The 21,417-nt window shown below is 38.6% G+C and overlaps 3 protein-coding genes across 3 annotated transcripts in view; 1 reads left to right on the top strand and 2 right to left on the bottom strand.

Moving 5' to 3' along the window:
* LOC134789694 (proton-coupled zinc antiporter SLC30A2-like) overlaps positions 1–688 on the bottom strand; it is a 54,195-nt gene extending 53,507 nt beyond the window's left edge. The window contains exon 1 of the mRNA XM_063760306.1: positions 41–688. Within this exon, the coding sequence (XP_063616376.1) occupies positions 41–306 (266 nt within the window). The 5' untranslated portion in view covers positions 307–688. The remainder of the gene's footprint in view (positions 1–40) is intronic.
* Positions 1–21,417, top strand: part of LOC134789724 (cytochrome c oxidase subunit 5A, mitochondrial) — a 193,582-nt gene that overhangs the window by 21,662 nt on the left and 150,503 nt on the right. The window lies entirely within an intron of this gene.
* On the bottom strand, positions 12,293–14,105 carry LOC134789673 (amine oxidase [flavin-containing]-like). The gene has a single exon (XM_063760269.1). The coding sequence runs from the start codon at positions 14,049–14,051 to the stop codon at positions 12,447–12,449; it is 1,605 nt and encodes a 534-aa protein (XP_063616339.1). The 5' UTR covers positions 14,052–14,105; the 3' UTR covers positions 12,293–12,446.

Raw genomic sequence — 21,417 nt, 5'->3', positions numbered from 1 at the left:
CCCAAAGCCGTGCTGTCTACAAATAGAGGGCTGAACTTACCCGTTCCCGTTATGTTTTTCCTGATCCATCACTTTATTCTGCACTAAACACCCAGGAGTTTCTGACTTCTCGGCGACGTGGTGGGCCTCAACATCGTCCAGGATCGCCGCCCGATCCGCGTTCGACTCATTCAACTTATCACTCGACAAACTCTTAGCTTTATACCGCCCGTTCAGAGGCGTCAGTCCTTTATCACTAAACGAAGCACTCAAACCGTTCAGTTTCGTATCTATCTGCAACTTTTCGCTAATTATATTAGATGACATTTCGCAGTTCACACCAAACAACGCGCTACGTCAGTTCTGTCAATCTCAGCTGGCGCGGGCGAACTGACGTGCTGTGTGTGAAACCAAACGTTTTGCTAGACGTCGCGCGGCAGAACAAAACAATAGCACGCGACCTAGTTCACGATGACATTGCCCTCCACTGCTATTTGTGGGGGCGGACGGACATTCGCATCTGGCAGTGTTAACGGCGCGTGACAACAATCGTTTGAAAAAGTTCGACAGTTTATTTCAATGTCAAAAACTAGGGTGAAGGCAAATAGCGGTCTATTGTGAATATACGACCCATCTTAGTTAAACAATAACTTCAGTGAGGAAGTACCTTTTTCTCAATTAATTAAAAAATAGGAAGCGTATTTTTCATTCACAATTGCCCCCTAATAGAGATGAGACAAAAACATTTCTGGTAAGAAGCATTTCCGTTTTAATGTAAAACAAAACGCTTTTTAAAAACATTTGTGGCGTAAAATAGGCGCGAAGCTTATAGTTTCAAACAATTTTATTGTGTAGTTGTAAACTATTAGCTTGCTGTTGGTCCACAGTCACAAATATCTCTATGTTACCCTCAATATACAGAGAAGTAGGTAAGTAGTATGTATAGGTACTTAAATAGGTACCTAATGCCTAGCCAGACTATATTTAGTTCAATTAGAAAATCACAATCAAATCAGTTCCTCGATTTGGGAGCTACAACGCCACAGACAGGGACATAATATATCTTTTATTAACTTACAACACCCCTCTTTTTGCTCCGGAAGTGAAAATACGAGTAATAGGTACTTACAACAGGTTTCACTTATGTCAGTGGGCAGACACTCCTGACTTCGAGTTTCGGGCAAACTCAGCCGAGTTTGCCAACCCTTTGTGTCAACCCTAATAATTGCTCGGAGCAATTATTAGGGTTGACACAACTTGACGTCCCTTTGCGTGCACGACCACAGATAAGATAATTACTTGAATTTTGACAACCCTAAATAGTCGAAAGGGATAGTGCCATAAGTTAAAAAGGGATATCATGATTCGACCCTGAATCGCTGTCAAACTTCGGTTTTGTAGGAAGTGTCCTTTCTGTACAGTAGTACTATTACTTATTCTGTGCTTATGTACCTATGTAATGCCTATTTATACTTGGTCAAGCAGATCTTGTCAGTAGAAAAAGGCGGCAAATTTGAAAAATGTAGGCGCGAAGGAATCTTGTCCCATAGAAAATTTGATTTTCGCGCGTTTTTTTACTGTCAAGATTTGCTTGACCAGCTATATATACTTACTTCTTACTTAAGGTGGAGGTTCGCGCCGCGACAGAGACATGCGACCAAAGCATGCGACCGAGACAGAAGACGGTCGCGGCTCCGGTCGCGGTCTTCTGTCTCGGTCGCTTGTCTCTGTCGCGGCGCGAACCTCCACCTTTACTTCCGATGGCGCTACACAACCCTTTGTGGGTTTTGGCCTCCTCCAGTTGTCGCGATCCTTGGCAACCTTCCTCCAGTTGGTCCACTTCCTCGTCCTTTCAAGATCTTCTAACAAGAGGTCTTACAGGGTCCGATAGGTACCAAATTTGCTAGAGTGATAGAGTTAGACCAAGAAAAGTCTGCAGCGATTTTGACAGCCCACGTAGTGCAAGTGTTATTTATATGTCATAATTTTATAGAAGATTGACGTTTAAGATAACACTTGCACTGCGTGGGCTATCAAAATCGCTGCAGACTTTTCTTGGTCTAACTTTAGCTACATGTACTTATTTTCGGCACATCATTTTAGTTTATCACGCGGGAAAAACCGCAACATTGTCGTTTCTAACTGTCCCCAGTAGGGCTAAGATGGTTGGTTTTTTATCATCTGTCATCATGCCTGTCACGTCCTAAAAAGTATGCAAGTGCGAAAGTGACGCATGACATGACAAGTGATAAAAATGCGACCATGATACTGCCGCAGGTTTTTGCTCCCCATGGCAAGGAACTGGCAAGTATTAACAAACAGCTTGAACGTTATCAGGACCCAGGGCCACTGACGAGGACGCTTGACCTCGCTCCACGCGTGGTACGATTACTAAGCCACTTGCAAGGGACACGGCGCGGACACAAGTAATAGGTATCTAATCATTACTTATTCAGCTTATATTAACCTATAATAGACTTGGTAGTTAGTTGTTGATTACTAAGCTAAAATATCTCTATAATTATTGACTAGTTGGCTTTTAAAATGCCTTAAAAATTGTCTTAGAATTCACTAGCAGGCCGGTTCCTTCAACGATTTTGAAAGCAGAGCTATAACCCCGAAAATCGAAATTCGTCAATTGCGTTATACCTCTTAATGAGAGTAACAGAGAAAGATCCCCACAAGTTGCGAATTTCGGTTTTCGCAATAGGCCCCCTGAGTTAGCAGAGGACTGAGATACTCTTCGAGGCGATAGAGAGGAGATGTAGTGACCGCTTCTTAGCAGTTAAATTTTGAACCAAATAATTCATATTATAATTTGTACTTAATATTTACAGCCAATAGAAACGTCCGATAAAAACAAGGCTATACTCGTAACTCCCATCTCATAAATATACGTAAATTGCGCTATTGTTGTCAAGTCAACAAGTCTTTAAAAATTATATCGGTCTTCCTAGGAGGTACCTAAATATATACTAAGACTTCAGGTTTGAGTTTGTGCAATTGGTTTTTATTTTTTTATGTTATAACGTCGGCTGAGAATACGTTTGTGCCATATCCATTTTTGAGAAAATCTTTTTTAATGATTCCTAAAATAACAAAAAATATGCTTTAAGTAATTGACACTCATCGGTTTTAAAAAAAAAGATAATTGAAAAATGTTGTGCCATATCCGCAATTTACTATAGGATAATTACACTCTGTCAACAGAAAATTATCACAAATGTGGGACATTTTGTGTCATGTCATACATTATACGTTTAACATTTACTCATCAAAAACGGATATGGCAAAAATAAAATTGCTTTTATTTTATGATTACCACTGTATTCACAATATTTGTTTGGTACTATAAATAGTAAACATATATGCCTAAATGATATATAAGTACGTTCAATATTTCCTAAATGTAAAACTTTCCGAAAAAAATTTTTTTTTTCTTTTCGCTCTCCTGCAAACCATGTAAGTGGCTTATGGCACAAACGCATTCTCACCCGACGATAAGGCAAACAAGCAGACGAATCGGCTGATGGTAAGCAATTGCCGTCGCCCATGGTCACCTCCAACACCAGAAGCGTCGGAAGTGCGTACTTGCGTAGCGAGCTTTTCAGAGTAGGAGTACGCTCTATTCTTGAAGAGCGTATCGGTCCGGAAATACCGGGAGCGACAGTTCATTCAACAGTTTTAAGTCTAAGAGGCTCTTTCTTCGGTAAAATTGTAGAAAAAATATCTTGCCTAGGTACATATATGATAGGTATTTCCGACTTTTGTAAATCTTTATTATCTCCTTTTTGGTCTGCCTGAACCCCGGCCATATCGATGGTGTTCGGTGGGTCCCACTCGGTAACCATTTTGGCCAACCTTTCAGGGTGCATGCGGCAGACATGTCCTACATACATGTACATTTGTATTTCATTATCTATTCAAATAATCAATCTTTACATTTTAAGGACATAGGACAAGTAGATAGGTAAGTACATATGTACCTATTTACTTATTATTTTGCTATCTGGGTTTGTAGCTGACACCTTTCGTTATCGACCCTCCTAACCACAAACATAGCCACGGGAGGCGTGGGAATGGCAAATATAGATAAAATATTCAAATATAGGTACTAAATAGAATCAATATAAATCAGTAGGCCAAGCACGTGATTGACGCGACAGTATCTCGCCGCCAGATAGACTACCCGTCTTTTTCTAACTGTATTATTTAAAGAGGGACGGTAGTCTATCTCGCGGCGAGTTACTGTCGCGCCAATCATGTGCTAGCCCGGCAGACATAAAATTATGCCAACAAGAGACCTGAACTTCTTTTTTAATGCGGGAATTGCGGCTAAAGCAATTGGCCACGACATGCTGCCCATATAACTATTATATAATCTGTGCCCATATTATCAGTAAATTTTTCCGGCGAGATGCCGATGCCGCGTATGACGTAGGTAATAGAAGGAAAAGTGTCACTCTATGGAACTTGCTAACTATGTAAACAAAAGTCACTAGTAAATTCATCATTCAGAGACAATTTCAATATGGCGGTTTGTTTACATAGTTAGCAAGTTCCATGTCACTTTACTCACTTTAGGTTTTTATAGTACCTACCTACTCCACCCTGTACTGCAGAAACCTGAAGAATATTCATTAATCTACCGTTTAAACCTAAGCAAGTTATCTAATGTTATCATGCCAAATACTGGCGTCTTAGCTTTAACTCACTTATAAAAATATTCGCTGAATTTGCAGTTTGCACCTATCTCATTCTTCCCCATAGATATCCATAGATTGCCATCATCAACATGTAAATACCTACAGTAAAAAATATTCAATCAGGACACATATATGCCAGCAGCGTCGTAGCCTCGAGGGACATTTATGAGGTCACAGCATACAATCGATTACATTCAATTAGGATAGGTCAAGTGGCTGGGAACCTCCAGGTGAGGCTAACCCAGTAGGAATGAAATTTCCCATTGCATCATCATAGGTACCTTTACCTAAAACTTTTTCCAGCAAAAATAAGGGATTGACAAAAAGAAATATCGGCAAAACAAAGTAAATTATCGATGCGTAGGTATGTATCACAAGTGGCTTTTAAGAGATTCTGCTAGGCCGACAACACAGAGCATCCAGAGCACCAGCAAGGCACGTTCGTGCGAGGCCGAAGAACCAGCTGCAAGAGAGCAGATCTTGGGCTGGTCAGATCGGACTGTGAAATTAGTGATTTTAAGAAGGCCGAATACCCAGAATATCCTAGTGAGGCGCACGTGCGAGGCCGAAGACCAAACTAAGTGCAGAAGAGTAGATCTAGGAATCAAACCAATGGTCAAAACGAACCGGCACGCAGGCCCGACAGTGAACTTGGAGTCCAAGCGAAGGCCTCGAGTTACTCTTGTACTCATTCAAAACTCGGTCAAATAAATTGAAAGTGTGTGTGTTATATAACTGTTAATAATGAAGATACTTATCAAAAATGTTAAGGACTTTCACACGACACGACACGACCTCGCCACGGTAGAACTTTAACTGCTGCAAATAATAATAATAATTTAATTATTGACGCTGACTTTCTTAAGGATGAAACCTTTTTATTATGAGGTAAAATAGAAATACTAAATAAATACCTATTTGGAAGGATACTTCTTAAACTTGGCATCACTAAAATAGGCAAAGTTTGCTACTGCTTTAAAATTAATAACACTTACTATTTCGTGTCGTACGAAGGAAGTCATATTCTACTTATTATGCACAGCACAAATCGCGTTCAAAGTTAATACGCACTAAACCTGTTCGAAGTAAACTTAAATTCGACCTTATTATTAGTAACACTCAGTCTAAATTTACACGTATAACCATTTAATTTTAGACGAGCGGCGTCATTGCGGTGCGCATACGCCGCTGAAATTCGTTCAGTCAGGAATGTTATTCCCATCCTTACAGCGGGCACTCGCCTCTGGTATAACCATATACTCGTATTGTGAGATCCCTGACAATACACAGTTGTTATACATATGTACTCATTCTTATAGATACAATGTCCACTAATAAGAAAACTAACTTATGTAAAAAGGCGATATATCACTCAAAAACAATACCTAAGTACCTCATGCTTGAAAATTGAACTTTCAGATTAGTATTTAATAGGGAATATTACGCAAAACTCTGCGTAGAGGGCGTTACTAGCACAATCACGTGGCCTACCGTGAAACACGACAATCGAAAGTTCGATTTCTGCTTCTCTATCACTCTTGCCTAATGCCTATTCGATCGATAGAGAGGCAGATAACGAAATTTCGATTTTCGCGTTTAGCGGTAGGCCACCTGTAAACAAACCGCCTTGATGCATCAATGTCATAGTGAAAACTTGTCAATAAACTGTTTAAGGCCTAGTATGTATAAGTTACTCTATGATTTACTAAACAAATTAGTGCTGCACTCTGGCGGCATCGGCAGCACATTGCAGTAATACTCCCTATTGAATGCAAACATGTAGACTATTAGAGTCTGGCTACTGAAATTTTACACAAATGTTTGGCGGGAAATTCAAAAAATCTTGGGCTGGTCACACTTTGTGTAGTAGGAATTATAGTTTTGATACTAGAAAATATTTTTAATTTTCTGTGCACACGTAAGGTACCTAAGGATATAAGTTAAATATACGTTGACGTGCACTCAAAGTCAGCTCACATAATTTCTACCACTATGAAAAGTACAGTCAACAATAAACACATATGTTAACACTTTCTCACCATATACCATTGTTAAATATGATCACGTTTCTTCTTTTCGCTCTCAGCTTGGCTGGCTTCCCATTCGACAACGTCGCAATATTCGCTTGCTTTCCACTCTTTTTTCTGTGCTTAATGATCCACTCTCTCCGGAATACCTCAAATCCTTCTTTCAATACTACGGCGTTTCTCGCGTCCGCCAACTTCGCTCTTCTGGCAATATGTCTTTGTCCATCCCTCCTCACCGAACCGGGTTCATGTCGAATTCGTTCACTGTGCAGGTGGCGCGTCTATGGAACGGACTTCCTTTCAACATAAAAAATGCGCCTAATAAGTTCGCTTTCAAAAAATCCGTACGTGCTTTCTTTGCTAGCAGAATGAAAAAATCTTAGTGTATTATTAGTTTCATAATATGTTTCGTCGTTATTTATATATATATATATAGGTATATAATATATATATATATGTACATATATATCATAGTATATTTGTATACGTAATTAATATGTTATTCGTAATTTATTGATTGTTTTTGCTGTTGTAATTGTAGCACCGCTCACAATCTCTCTGCTTAGCCTTAAGGTTGACTGGTAGAGAATGCCTTATGGCATTAAGTCCGCCTTTTGTACTATAAGGTTTTCTTTTGTGCAATAAAGATTAAATAAATAAATAAATACAAGGCGAAAAATGAAATGTAGTATAAATAAGACCTAGCTCGATAATACCGTAATATTAATCCATCACCAAAAAAATACATAAGTACTATGCCAAATATGCTAAATGCTAAGTATCAAAATATTTATAGAGCACCAACCTCCGAATTTGTTTACATTTGTTTAGGAGTTGTAAACATTGCAGTTTTTCGTTAGGGGCTATTCATAAATTACGTCATTTCAAATTAGGGGGGGGGGGTCTGGACATCGGATGACGGTAGCTGAAGTAGGATGAAATGGGGCCATTTGAAGCATGATTTTTGGATGATTATAGGGGGGGGGGGGGTCAAAAATCGTCATAAATCGATGACGTAATTTATGGACAGCCCCTTATACAACGCTACACCTCGACTTCGCACATTGTCGTAATTATTTACCAGCTTAAATAATAGTTTGCGAACCTCACTCAGTATAGACATTATTAATATTATTTAAAATAAATCCATTATAAACCGCAAACAATTTGAATGAATGACATAAATTGACAACTGACTTTTAGCTTTTTTTTTAAATCATAGACAATTGGTGATACAACAACGAAATATTTGTCAACAATTTTTGGCTAGCCAGACTCTATATCTACTTAGTAAATTTTAGTGGAAATTATTATTAGACTTTTTTATGGATTGATCATCTTGATTGAAAAGTCACGTGACAATTTCCATAGGTAGAGTTAGACCAAGAAAAGTCTGCAGCGGATTTGATAGCCCACGCAGTGTACGTGTTATTTTAAACGTCAAGTCAAACTTCTATTAAATTATGACGTATAAATAACACTGACACTGCGTGGGCTATCAAATCCGCTGCAGACTTTTCTTGGTCCGACTCTACGTTATTTGTTTCGATCGGCGTTTTCTATAAACGATTGTCATCTTGGCTAAGCCCCCTTGGTTAAAGTGAATTAACCAATGCGTTAAGGTGCAGGGGGGCCAATTTCAACTGCAACTAATCGAAATATCTTCCATGTTTTACTTTATTAACTAGAGTCACACACAACACATCTTTTTCGCTATCTGTAGTGCTGGACATATATGGCATTCTAGTTAATAATGTAAAACATGGATGATATTTCGATTAGTTGAAATTATCCCGCAGTCGAAATTGTCCCCCTGCACCGTATAAGTAGCAGTTATAGCTAGGGTTGCTATACGTCCCGTATATACGGGACTGTCACCGTATTTAAGTATCACGTCCCGTATTTTTACTGGTGTTTTTGTCCCGTATTTTGTCGAGCGGTCTGGGGTAGTGGGTAGTGACCCTGACAGGGCTCTCCAAACCCCAGCTCCAAACAAGCAGCAACCAGATACATTTGCTGTAGCGAATGCACGCTAAGTGTTTGGAATGGCAACAACAGTCATGACAGAAATTGCATACTTACTACATATTACTTATATTATATTCGCAATAAGTATTCATTGATTGGTTACATCAAATTTTGGGAAGGAATGACTATCGTGCGTAACATTCTTTTATGAGAATGTCAAGCAATGAAGGCCGGAAGAAATGTGCTTTTCAACCTATATAGCAATAATTGAACAATTAAAATTAGCATAAGAATGATTGTAGCATCGATTCTGAGAGTCATTATTCGGGAAATAGGTATTTCCAAAAAACCGGTTTGTTTACTTCTAGTTTCATATTTAATTCCATATCGATATTAGAATGATGCCAAATTCGAGTCGTCCATGTCGTAAACAGAAAATGCAAACACAGGAAGGACAAATCATAAAATCAAGAAATTCTTCAATCTTCTTCTAGGCCAATAAGTATTCAAAATCCCTCGTTTCGATATTCCTAAATTTTTCATTAGTTAATTCAAAACTCTTTATTGCAAATTAATTATCGTATCTCATTTTACCTAAAGTACCACAAGTAAGTAAAGTAAATATTTACGTCACTTACCAACCCGATGAAGCGTAAATATCTTCCTGTTCCGCGCAATTCAGAATCACAGTTTTTGTCCACTTCCGTCTAGAGCAAATTAGATAAGTATTAAGGTAATTTAATAGTTGTTTACAAGTTAAATTTAATTACTTAATTTGCAATCATTAGCAAATAATAATCTCAGCGACCCGCTTTTACCTTTAGTTTCCTTAGCTCCACTTGCACCATTTCCTAACCAGGCGGCGTAGCACGGTCGCGTTTTTATCCCTTGTCACCATGCCTGTCACGTTCTAACAAGTATGTAAGTGCGAAAGGGACGCGCATAGTGATAGACGATAAAAATGGAACCGTGCTGCGCCCACTGGGGTAACCGGTTAAGCCTGGAGTTACCATAGTTACCAGTACAATTTGACACTGGATTAACGGTTTTACCGGTTAACCCCGGGTTGTTAGTAAGTGGGATGGTGCAAGTGACGCTTATTGTTATTTACTAGGTAGGTACGTACTGTAACAATATCCCCGCAGAAATACCAATATTAACAAAATATAATTTTTTGGCGTGTCTTGGACCGGAAAATTACTCAGTCTAATTTTTCACTGGAATGCCATTATAATGCCGATTTATACCTACAAATTGAAAATCTAAAAAAGTTACCATGTAACTATACTTTTTTCAGAAATTGCCTTTTACTCGCTGTGAAAAATTTCTCTATCCATTTTTTTTATAGAATTAAGTTCACAGTTTTCTTTCCATTCAACTATAAAAACATCCAAAAAAATAACGAGCGTATTAAAAACTAAACATATCTGGAGCAGTGTATAGGGAGCGGGGTGTACAAGGGATGATATTTCTTTTGGATATTTTGGATTTAAGTATATACGTGACTACTTAGTATATATTTAAAAAGAAATCAGGCTGAGAAATTTTCCACCCTCAGTTTTTAATAGTTCTAAAATACATATACAACAACTTGCTTCATTTACTACACTAATTGATATTTACTCGGTCCAGGTTATATTATTGCACTGTAATTATGGAAATATGATATGAGGTTGGTATTACCTAACCTTTCACGTTTTTATGTTTCTTATTAGACCCTTTTAAATGAGGGTTCATGTGGGTCAAAGTTACCCTCCATTGGGACAAAGTAACCCGAGTTTACGGTATCTGATTTAAAAGGAGGCAGATAATGAAATTTCTATTTTCGATGTTCACAGTTAGCCCTCTGATTACGTTTGGGAAAATACTACTTACTATATGTATGTATATGTACTTAAGAAGATGTTTCGTCTTGTTTTTTTAACCGGACTAATGATGTGGAATTTGAACCTATAGGTAAGCCAGCTTTTATTCCCTGATAATTATGATCTAGTCTAGATACTTTCAAAGAAAGACTTGTTAAGGAACTAGTGAGTTTCATCTTAGGCCACCAAGTTCCATCTCGGTCTTGCTGTTAGCACTATGTTGCCGGCCTTGATTGAAGAAACCCTTCCCTTCACTTCAGCCCTTCCCATGTGTTTCTGCAACGGCTATCTAAAAATATGCTTGTATATATTTTCTTGGGGAATCTAAATTTTGGGCGCAACTCAGAGTGTGGTCAACCCATTCCTAATCCCTACTAATATTATAAATGCTAAAGTAACTCTATATGCTATCTCTCCTTGCTTAAGCCGCTGATCTTATTTAAATGAAGTTTGGTATGGAGATATTTTGTGGCCTGCGAAAGGACATAGGATAACTTTCATTGATCATCATCGGGCGGAAGATAGTAATTTACCTATAAAACCGTATCGGGGCTTAATCGCGTACACTTAATTTTATCAGGGGCCGTTTCGAACGTGCATTACGTCCGCGGTCACAGGCAGACTGGCAACCCATTCCTCATCAGTCGGAACTATCTGATTAATGATTCTATTAAAATATGGTGCGGAAGTGGCTTTAAAACGACTGCGCCTGATAAAAGTAACACAGCAATCATTTCATCTTATGAGTTGCCTTCCACATAAATTCAGACTTTACAAGCACTTTTCACGAAAAATTAAACCCTGACAGTTACCATTAATTATGCAAGTTAACCTAGCACGACAAACCATAACACACACCATAACATGTGGCAACAATCATACATTTGTCAAAACAATAATCTTAATCAACTGTTGTTGCTCTACATTGTACAACTCTAGTTTGATGGAAGCGAACGAGGTAGGTACCTGTTATAGTTTAGATTTGTCTTAATGGTAGCAGTAACAGGCAAATATCATTACATTATATTAAGTACCACGACGACTTATTAGACCTAGACTCTTGCATAAAAAATATAAGTTATTATCGTCATTCCGAATAATCATCCTATTTTCGTCATTAGCAATGTATGATTTTGAAGGTTTCAAAGCCTAACCTCAACTGGCGTGAACTAGGTAGCCACTCCAGTTACCTACTTGCGCGGAGATGACACAGTTCACATAGTAACCGAGGCCTCGCCGTGACATTGACCGGCCGCGTTAGGCCTACATTCGACTGTGTGCATACGCTTTGCATGCTGCTGAGGTGGAGGTCACGGCATGCGGTCAATGTAGAGTTGACTCGAACTGGTCGAATTTCATTGTTGTCATGTGAAGATCTAGCTTCAGATAACAACATTATTATTGAGGCTTGCTGTCTGGACAAGAAGAGGGTCTATTTATTTAGCAGTTCTTTTTTTTGTATTTTTATTAAGTTCAGCACTCAACTTCGAGATTTTTAGCTGTCCTAAAATTATGAGTTTCCTTATTTTGCTTAACTTCAGAAATGTACCATATTACCAATACCATACCTACAATGTGCATAACCGTTGGATTCGATAATCAATGGTGATTCACAATGATATGTAGGTACCTAGTTACTAACATATCAAATTACTTTACAGTAGATAAATGAATTTCATAACAAAATCCTAGTATGTTTTATTGGTATACGTACCTAGAAAGAATAAAACAAAATAACAAAACTGTAAGATATCTTGCTCTTTAATGAAAAAAATTCTAAAAATCTAAAGAAAAATAAAAAAAACAATTAAAAACAACAACATGACACATGACAAAAAGCACGGACAAATTTATCAATATTTTACTCGAACAACGCAAATGTCTTCGGGACACGTTTCTTATTACTGCGTATAAGTTCGTATTAGTTTAATGCCTATGATCAGTGCTGTGGTACATGCGACCATCTTTATCGTATTCATATAGTTGAATCGCGGGATCGAGCGGCTAAGAGGTCCTTCATCAAGGATCGTTGGTGAGTTGGTCAGTTCCAAGTCTTCAAATGTCGTCGCTTGGGGTCGCAAGCACCTCAAGAGATGCAAGTAGGCGTTATGCCCTGCTTCTAAAGCGGCTGCTACGTCGCCTTCCCCAAACACGTCCAGGGCCCCCCACTCCACTACGCTGTGAGGTTTTATAGAGGACGTCAGGTTGCGTAGAGCCACGTAGTCCCCGCAGCACGGTACGAAAATATCAGAAATGTTTTTCTCTTTGTAAAAAAGGGGTTTTGCGGCTTCTTCGCCAAATAAATTCGTAAGCTGTTCCAATACAGCATCCTTTGAATTGTTGAAGCCGTCTTTAACTATCAGAACCCCAACTAAGCTTGCGTGGGTTCTCGCACCCGTGGTTGACAAGAGTGGACGCTCCATAGCCCAAACGATGGGACCGCGCATACTAAGTATATCGCCGCTGTATCCTTGACTCTGCCAGAAGTTCCTTTCATAATGAATTTTGAATTTTATCACTCTTCCAGGTAGCATCGCACCAACAACTGCAGCTTCTCTGTTTGACATAAACTGTTCCTCAACCGCTATCTTCAGCAATTCATCAGGCCTCAGAGCCATTGCTAATAAATTGCAAATATAGCTGGTTTCTCCCTTAATGGTTTCCAAAATAACCTGTTCATTGGAATAAGATCGAATTTTCTGAATGGGTTTCGCTACCAGCGTAATGTCTGCTACGCTTTTTTTCAATTTATAGGAGAAATGTTTCGTACAGTATCCGAATACTTTTTCGCGAAACCTCGTGTTGGCTCCGTCTAAATGGTTCCTCACGCTTGAAGTCCTGTAGCACTGGTGTAAGTAAAAAAGGACAGACACGGAGTACGAGGAGGCCCCACAGACTAGTTGAACCATCATCCTCATCACTGCTCTCGAATTCGGAAACAACAGAGCACCGCAGAGATGACTTTCCATCGTAGTTTTATCGAAGTACAATAGATTTCTTCGCTCCACCTCCCTGTTGACTCGCCTTGGTTGAAACAAATCTCTCGCATTCTGGTCGAGTAGGTCCTGATATTGATTCAACTCAAACCTCTCTACCACATTCAGGTAATCGAAGTTATGGTAGTCAGTAGTGCACTGAACAGTGCTTCCGTTAAGATATTGAAAGAGTTTGTTTAGCGGTGATCTCACTAATTTAGGATTGGCTATAGCATCGGGTAGGGGTAAACCGAATTCTTTGGAAAAGCTGAGTATGTAGTCTCTTGCAATGTTGTCGACAAATTTAACCGATTCTGGTTCTTCGGGGCCATCATCATCTTCCGTTTCGTGATCATCTACCTGGAAGGCTACGTTACCTTTCGAGATATCCTTGCGAACTGTCGACATATCTAAGACTACGATATCCATCGACTTTCCAAATGTCTTCTTCAGCTTATGAGCGGCAACTATGCCAGGAAGACTACATCCTAGTATGATCACATCCGCCCTAATATTAGAGTGCACTACCATAAGTAACGTAAAAATGTATAATTTACAACACTAAAATCCAACCATGACGCTTGATGTTTTTAAACAATAAGTGTCAACAATGTGTCAATTGTCATCAATAGACATTTGGTTGTTATTTTGCTTCATGCCATTGTTTCATGCCACTGCGCCGCACCTGCGAGTAAAAAGACGGACAAGTGCACAAGCCAATCTTCCGTTTTTTTCATGCCACTGCGCCGCACCTGCGAGTAAAAAGACGGACATGTGCACAAGCCAATCATCCGTTTTTTTCATGGCACTGCGCCGCACCTGCGAGTAAAAAGACGGACAAGTGCACAAGCCAATCATCCGTTTTTTTCATGCCATATCGGACCATGAAAACTCAGACTTCCGGACAGTAAAATTCATTGTAGTGCACAATCGCCCTTAGACTGCCGGACAGTAAAATTCATTGTAGTGCTCAATCGCCCTATGCAGGGCATACTTTTTCCATACCTATACAGTCGACGTCAAAAATATGTTTAAGTACATTTTTCTTCTTATTACAAAGGAGTAAGGTGCAAAAGTGTAAATTATAACAGTAAGTTAATTAATAATTATATTAGCATGTAGACTACTAAAACGGGTCCTGCAGAAAACCATACCCACAAAACAACGGGATGTTCAGTAGGAAGGAAACCTATAGCAGCGCGGGAGTCAACGTTCGCAGAAGTTAGGTTAATTGTTAAGTTAGTGATGTGTATAGGTACATACAGTCATCATCATCTCTGTTGTCAAGCCATGCGGCCGCGGGAAACTCATGGTAATAAATATTGGTACTTAGGTCATTAGGTTCTGTAATACCTAATTACCTACAGCAAGTAATCGTGACCTTCGGCGTTACGCGTCAGGGGCGCGGCCGTGACGCGAGCCCATCAATGAAGCATCACACGATTCTCACGTCTCGTGATCCCGACGACCAAATAGATTAATTGACATTAGTTTAGTTCAGTCGCCGGATATATCGGAACGGCTGAGGTGTTCACAAATATCTGAACAACGCCCGTAAGTAGGCATTATCAACAATATCAACACGTTAAAGTGCATGTTCACATATTTTTGAGCACCGTGGCCTCTGATATATCTAACAGTAGGTACGAGTATATACCTATTATTAAATAGTGCAGGGGTTAATTTGCACGCATGTCATTAGCTGTCCCTTTTACACTTTTATGAACATGTGCCATGGGGCTTTCCATCTTAAAATCAAACGACGTAGAAAGAAGATCTTGAGGTCGTCGTCCGTAAATTACCCCTATTACCCTTGAATATTTTTAAGTCACTCGAAAATAGGGACAGAGCATACAGGCACATGAAGTGTTTCACAATTATATTTTAACTCTGAAGAGATATACTTACCTAACTTTTTCCATGATTATGCATATAAGTTCCTTGATTGGAACCTATCAGTTCAGCTATGAACCTAATTGATAATCTAAATACCTACGCCACTTGAAACCTGTTTTGTACCCAATAAATCTATCTTAGATTACGCCTAACACCTAATGCATTCAAAGGTTTATTATTTATTAAAATCATAGCAAATCAAAGCCTATGCCTATGATTATCTTGCCATATCTAGCGGAAAAGATTATTAGAATAGTGAAAAGTGATCAATTAAATATGAACCTTATAACAATGACAATGAGCCTTGATTTAAACGAAGGCGTTTCATTGATAAGATTTTCTTCGCTAATTTGCCTCGTACGTCACAGATAACTGCCATTTATCAACGTCACACCTCCAAAGTATAGACTGTGGTATAGACGTAGACGCCTCCTCTCAACCGGTTGGCGCTTACGATCTTCTTCAAATAATTACTTGCGAACAGTCCTTAGCAACTGAGGCGCGCGTGGACACAGTTGTAAAAGGTTGTAAGTGATAAGAGGACGGTGTTATGCAATCGCTTACTCAAGAATGAGAAAGTAAGGATCAGTTACTCAATGAGAAAATAAATATTCTACGTCTATGTACACACTTTCTTAAGGAAACAAGAAAACTCTTTAAAAGTTTTTGGGTAAATCACTTAGAGGATATAACGTAAATCATGATACCCGATGTTCACTCATTGTCTTTGACATGACTTTGACTTTTAATTAAACTAATTCCGTCGTGGTCTCTTGGTATAAAAAATAAGTATTTTTTGCTTTTAAGTAAAAGCATGACAGTGTCAAAAGTTTGTTACTTACCTACCTAAATAGCAGATTTGTCTTTTTTATGACAGGAGGCAAACGAGCAGATGAATCGCCTGATGGTAAGCGATAACCCATGGACACCCGCGACATCAGATGGAAGTACGCTCTTTTCTTGAAGGTTGTATCGGTTCGGAAATACCGTGATACAGTTAATACCACAGTTTACAAAAAAATTGTGTCTCTAGAAACTTAGGTACTTTATTATCGCCCCTGAAAACATATTCTGATGTCAGCTGCTTCGGCAATACTATTCTTAGTCCGTTAGAATGAATAGTTAGGTGCTAATACCGTTGGCTAGTACCCCTTATCGACAGTGACCTAATATTAAGATTGATTAGAATTGACTCTAGATCTATCTTGGATTTATAGAGAATGATTAAAGACGCTTAAATGTATAGGTAGATAACCTGCAACATAGTATTGGCTGGGTCCAAGGACCGTTAGAGATATAAAGAGTTCATAAACCTACCTTTTAGCAGGACACTTTGTTTGGGAAAGGAAGGAGTACGGTACGGTCACGAATCATATATACCTAACTAGCTAAGATTTATTACAATTACGCTGGTGACATACCCTATGACACCATCCTCATCCTACAAACATAACGATTTACGACGTCTGAAACAGGCTCCTTGGCCCCATCTCCCCTTAAGTCCTTTCGCCCCCGAACACAGGCGCCGGCGCACGCGAGCTCGAGCACGTAGGCCAGGACCGACGCGTGCCCATGCGGAGTGACGTCACGGCGCCGTCATTTGTTTATAATTGATGATTCGCGAGCGGATATAGGTCATTGCCATGTAGCGTGAACATCGAAGTACGAAGAACGTTTAGGTCTTTCTCTGTCTTATTGTGACAGGGATGCAAATAGAGTCGGACCAATATAAATCTGCATTGCATTTTGCAACGATAAAAGCTTGGCCATGTCATCATTAATGTAACTTTTCTGGATGCGTAACGATTGCTATAATTTTATTGTTATTACTTAAAAAACTTGGACAAAGAAGGACTGAAAAACTGTCGTCTAATACCAGTAATACCTAATACACATACCTCCGAGTTGTGGAATGAGCTACCTTCATTCCCTTGCCTTGACTTGGGGTTCTTCAAGAAGCGGGTATTTAGGGTTCTTGTTGATTGTCACCAGGCGGCTCGTCTGTTCGTTTGCTGCCTATTATTAGGTACATAAAAAAAATTCATGGCATTAAGATTACGTCGTAATCATGTTCTAATTGCCAATATACCACAACTGGTTTTCGTCAGTAATGTATTTATTACTCATTCTGTGGTAATGTTTGCATTCCGCCATGACGTGTTACTGAGGTTTGAGAATAATACACAGCTGCACAGATTAGGTTGATAAGATATTACATTATTAAGCGTGATTTTGGGATTGGAAGTGGCAAGCGTACTTGTTTAATATTATTTAATTATTTAATCACTTTGCCAACGGTAGCTATAACTTGAGGTCCTACTTTACACTAAATGCTCGCATAATCCTAACAGTTTTCGTGATTCCGTCCACGTAGTTTGCCTCTCAGTCATTGCACCATTTTCTTATATATATGACCACAAGATCATATACGGTAGGGTCCAGTACGGTTACTCGCATCTCGCTCGCACTCGCATATTAGTGCAAACGGGACGTATAGAGAGTAAATTACGTTCTCGACGGCGTTTATGTCAGTGACAAACTGATGGTAACCGTACTGAGCTAAACGAATTTGTTCAGCATACCAAACCTACATATTTCCCGCTTTTTTGCTGGTGCGACATGGTGGAGACGGATCTGCGCGAACTTCGAGTCAATAATTGGCGAGAGGTCGCACAGGACCGAGAAGTGGCGCTGTCTTGTGTCGGAAGCCAAGTCTCATTTTGGATCGCTGAGCTAACGGAGTAAGTAAGTACATCTTTCCCGGACGGACAGGACAAACCGTGTGAGTATGGAAACACGACAAGATCTCATGTAGACAGAGTTCGTTCCCATTTAAGCCGGCGTCGTTACGAGACTGCTTAGACACGATTATTTCCTTTATATCAAGTTATTTGCCCCTTTCAGTTACCAGGCGGAATTCTGTACCCCAACAAATGGACCGTTAACATAAATAAATAAAATTATCCGGGTGTGTCCTGTAAAGGATGACTCACGTTAGACCGGGCCGTGTCCGGGCCGGAGCTTGGAAAACATCACGTGATCGCCTGTCATGTCATAGAAAAGTAAGCGCCGGGAGCTCCGGCCCGGACACGGCCCGGTCTAACGTGAGTCATCCTTAATACGAGCACAAAATTAAACTGTAGGCACACAAGAAAACTGAGAATTTTTCGTGCGATTTCTGATTCTATAATCTGTCAAGGCTTTGATATTGATAATGATGCGATGTTGTTGGAATCGGATGCGCTGTTAACTGTTTTCTATAATATTTAATTCATATAAAGTATTATTTGAACTGAGTGATCTAGACAAGACTTCAACGCGCGCATAATCATTTTGAAAAACGACATTTTTGAGTACCTACTTCGATACAAGGACGCTCCCCGGTGTTTGGGTGGATGGGTGTCAAAAAGCGAAGTTTGAGACTTGAGTGTCTAAAATCCCTATCATGTCTAGATCACGTCGATAATCGTATTCATACCTGAATTCTGAACCGAACCTTTATGACTAACAAGCAGATATGTATATATATAAATAGACGTTATGTAAGCGTAGAGTACCTGGGTCATTCTTTGATTTGGTGTAAATCGGCGGGTCCACGGTAAAAAAATAAAAAATCTTTATTTTGGGTATTTGTTTGACCATAATCAAATGTTTAGGATACAACGATGTTGAAAAACGTTATGGTCCCTTTCTGTGAAACTTATCTGCGAAGTAATGGACCTCGCAATTTTAAAGTGTCATGGTGATGACTTTGTACGGCGATAATACATGGTAATGACAAATTATCATTTTCACCATATAAATAGTTATATATTTTTCTCACTTTAAGTGAAATATTATAGTATATGAATAAAATACAACAAAGAAAAAATAACTCTCCTTCGGCAAATTTTGTTAAAAGAGACCATAAACAATAAAAAAAAGCGATTCATGTTCTTACCGTGGAAGAATGGTCATTACCCTGGTCGAAAAATACCGTGGTTCCGTGGTAATGACTACCACGGTAATGATAAAAACTATCATTTTGTCTCATAACCCTAAACATAGTTAATGTTCCAGAACATTCTTCCAATTACATCATAACAATTCGAATAAGTTATCATATCAAATAGGATTCGTATTAAAATGATTTCCACTTACCGAGAAATAAGACACACGGAACTGACACATTTTTTTGGACGAAACCACGGTAATCGAGTTATTATTTAAAAATAAAATATATACGGGCACAAATGTTGAAGTGTGTTCCCACTATCGATTAATAGGCGACGAAAGGCGCGCGGTGGCAGTGGCAGGATCTCAGCACAGCCTGCTATTCGACAGCTATATGATGTGCAAGTAGCATCCACGGAAATGACGGTACCGCGAGGCCGGAAAAATTCGATGCTGCCAGGTAGTTCTGTACGACACAATTTAATTTGTGCAATCAATAATTAATATACTAACTAATATAGTTTTAGGCACTTAGTAAATACTAGCCATAAAGTTACATTTAAATTGAATTTTAGCTCATGTTTTGATGAAATCTGGTCAGGCGACACGCGTTGGTAGTGACATTTTGACCCTTTGGAGCCTTAAAAAACATAGATCTTCTTAAGATATCGTGAAATGGAAAACGGCCTGTACTAATATTTTTTTATTTACTACTTATAAGTATAAGACACGGTAAAGATCCAACTTCGTTTAGTACCGAAAAACGCGGGCGACATGCATTTACACCAAATCAAAGAATGACCCACCTACATATGTACCTAAATCTAATCAGATTAGGTCCATAATCCATATATCAGTGACATATTAGAATGACAAGATTCGGAATCCTTTTAGTGTAGTAAATGAAGCAAGTGGTTGTATGGAGACCCATGCATTAATTTCTCAGTCGATGAAATTTAGCTAGGTTATTGTATAGCATGAGCCGAGACTAACATATAAATATCCAAAAAAAAAACACTCCTAAGTTAGGTAAAAACACAAATCTGATTATATATTGAACCGAGTAATTGCTCAGTCCAAAATTATTTTACAAAATAAGTTATTTGTATCAGTATGTGATACTAGAAAAAAATCTAAAAGTTTTGTCAAACATGAGAATATTTTTTTATGATAATTCCTTTTTTTGCCGCTCATTTTCTACGGAAAATTGCTCTGTCATTTTTTTCTTCTTATATGATCTTAGAATATAATTTGGCGCAGTGGGTAAGAAAATCCAAAAAAAATGCGTACCCAAATGTATGTATTATAGAACTATTAAAAACTGAGAGTGGAAATTTTTTAGATTTTCATTTTGTAGGTATAAAACGGCAATAAAATGGCATTCCAGTGAAAAAATTAGACTGAGCAATTTTCCGGTCCAAGACACGCCAAAAAATTATATTTTATTAATACTGGGATTTCTGCTGGGTTATTTTTTTGATATTTCATATATTGTTGCAATACGTTACATGAATATGTCCGGTGAAGAAAGTTTGAACGGAGCATTTTTCCGTAAAAAGTTATTAACGATTTAAGACTTTAGGTATTTACTTTAATTCTATTATTATTATTCTTTGGAAATTTATAGAATACTTTTTATTTATTGATACTCTATCATACTGTAAAGTTTTTTCTGGCTGAGGAATTACTGCGGGGTCCACTACCTTTATTTACTACACTATTTGATCTATATGCGAATTTGTGTACCTGCAATATCAATACCTGCAATTAACATCCGTATAATCCATTGGATCATAAATCATAAATACCTAGATAGAAAAACAAAATTTGTCCTTTCTGTACCGCAGAGTTAAGGCTGTAATCATAGAGCCATACTCATTTCTGGCAAAAATGGTCGAAACAGGAAACAGTCACCTATAACCATACATCGGATTCTAGGGGGCAAATTGTATGACGGGATCCCTATCCGTCATACAATTTGCCCCCTAGAATCCGATGTATGCCTATAACCCTATGTTGGCTCATTATAATTGTTAATTAGTAATTATAAAGATGTATAATTAATAAT

This window comes from Cydia splendana, chromosome 4, assembly GCF_910591565.1.
Source record: "Cydia splendana chromosome 4, ilCydSple1.2, whole genome shotgun sequence".
Taxonomy (NCBI): Eukaryota; Metazoa; Arthropoda; class Insecta; order Lepidoptera; family Tortricidae; genus Cydia; species Cydia splendana.
This window is presented reverse-complemented; position numbering and strand designations above follow the sequence as displayed.

What these genes read in the sequence shown, in the direction of transcription:
- LOC134789673 (XM_063760269.1), bottom strand. Translation starts at nt 14,051, where the DNA reads ATGGTAGTGCACTCTAATATTAGGGCGGATGTGATCATACTAGGATGT.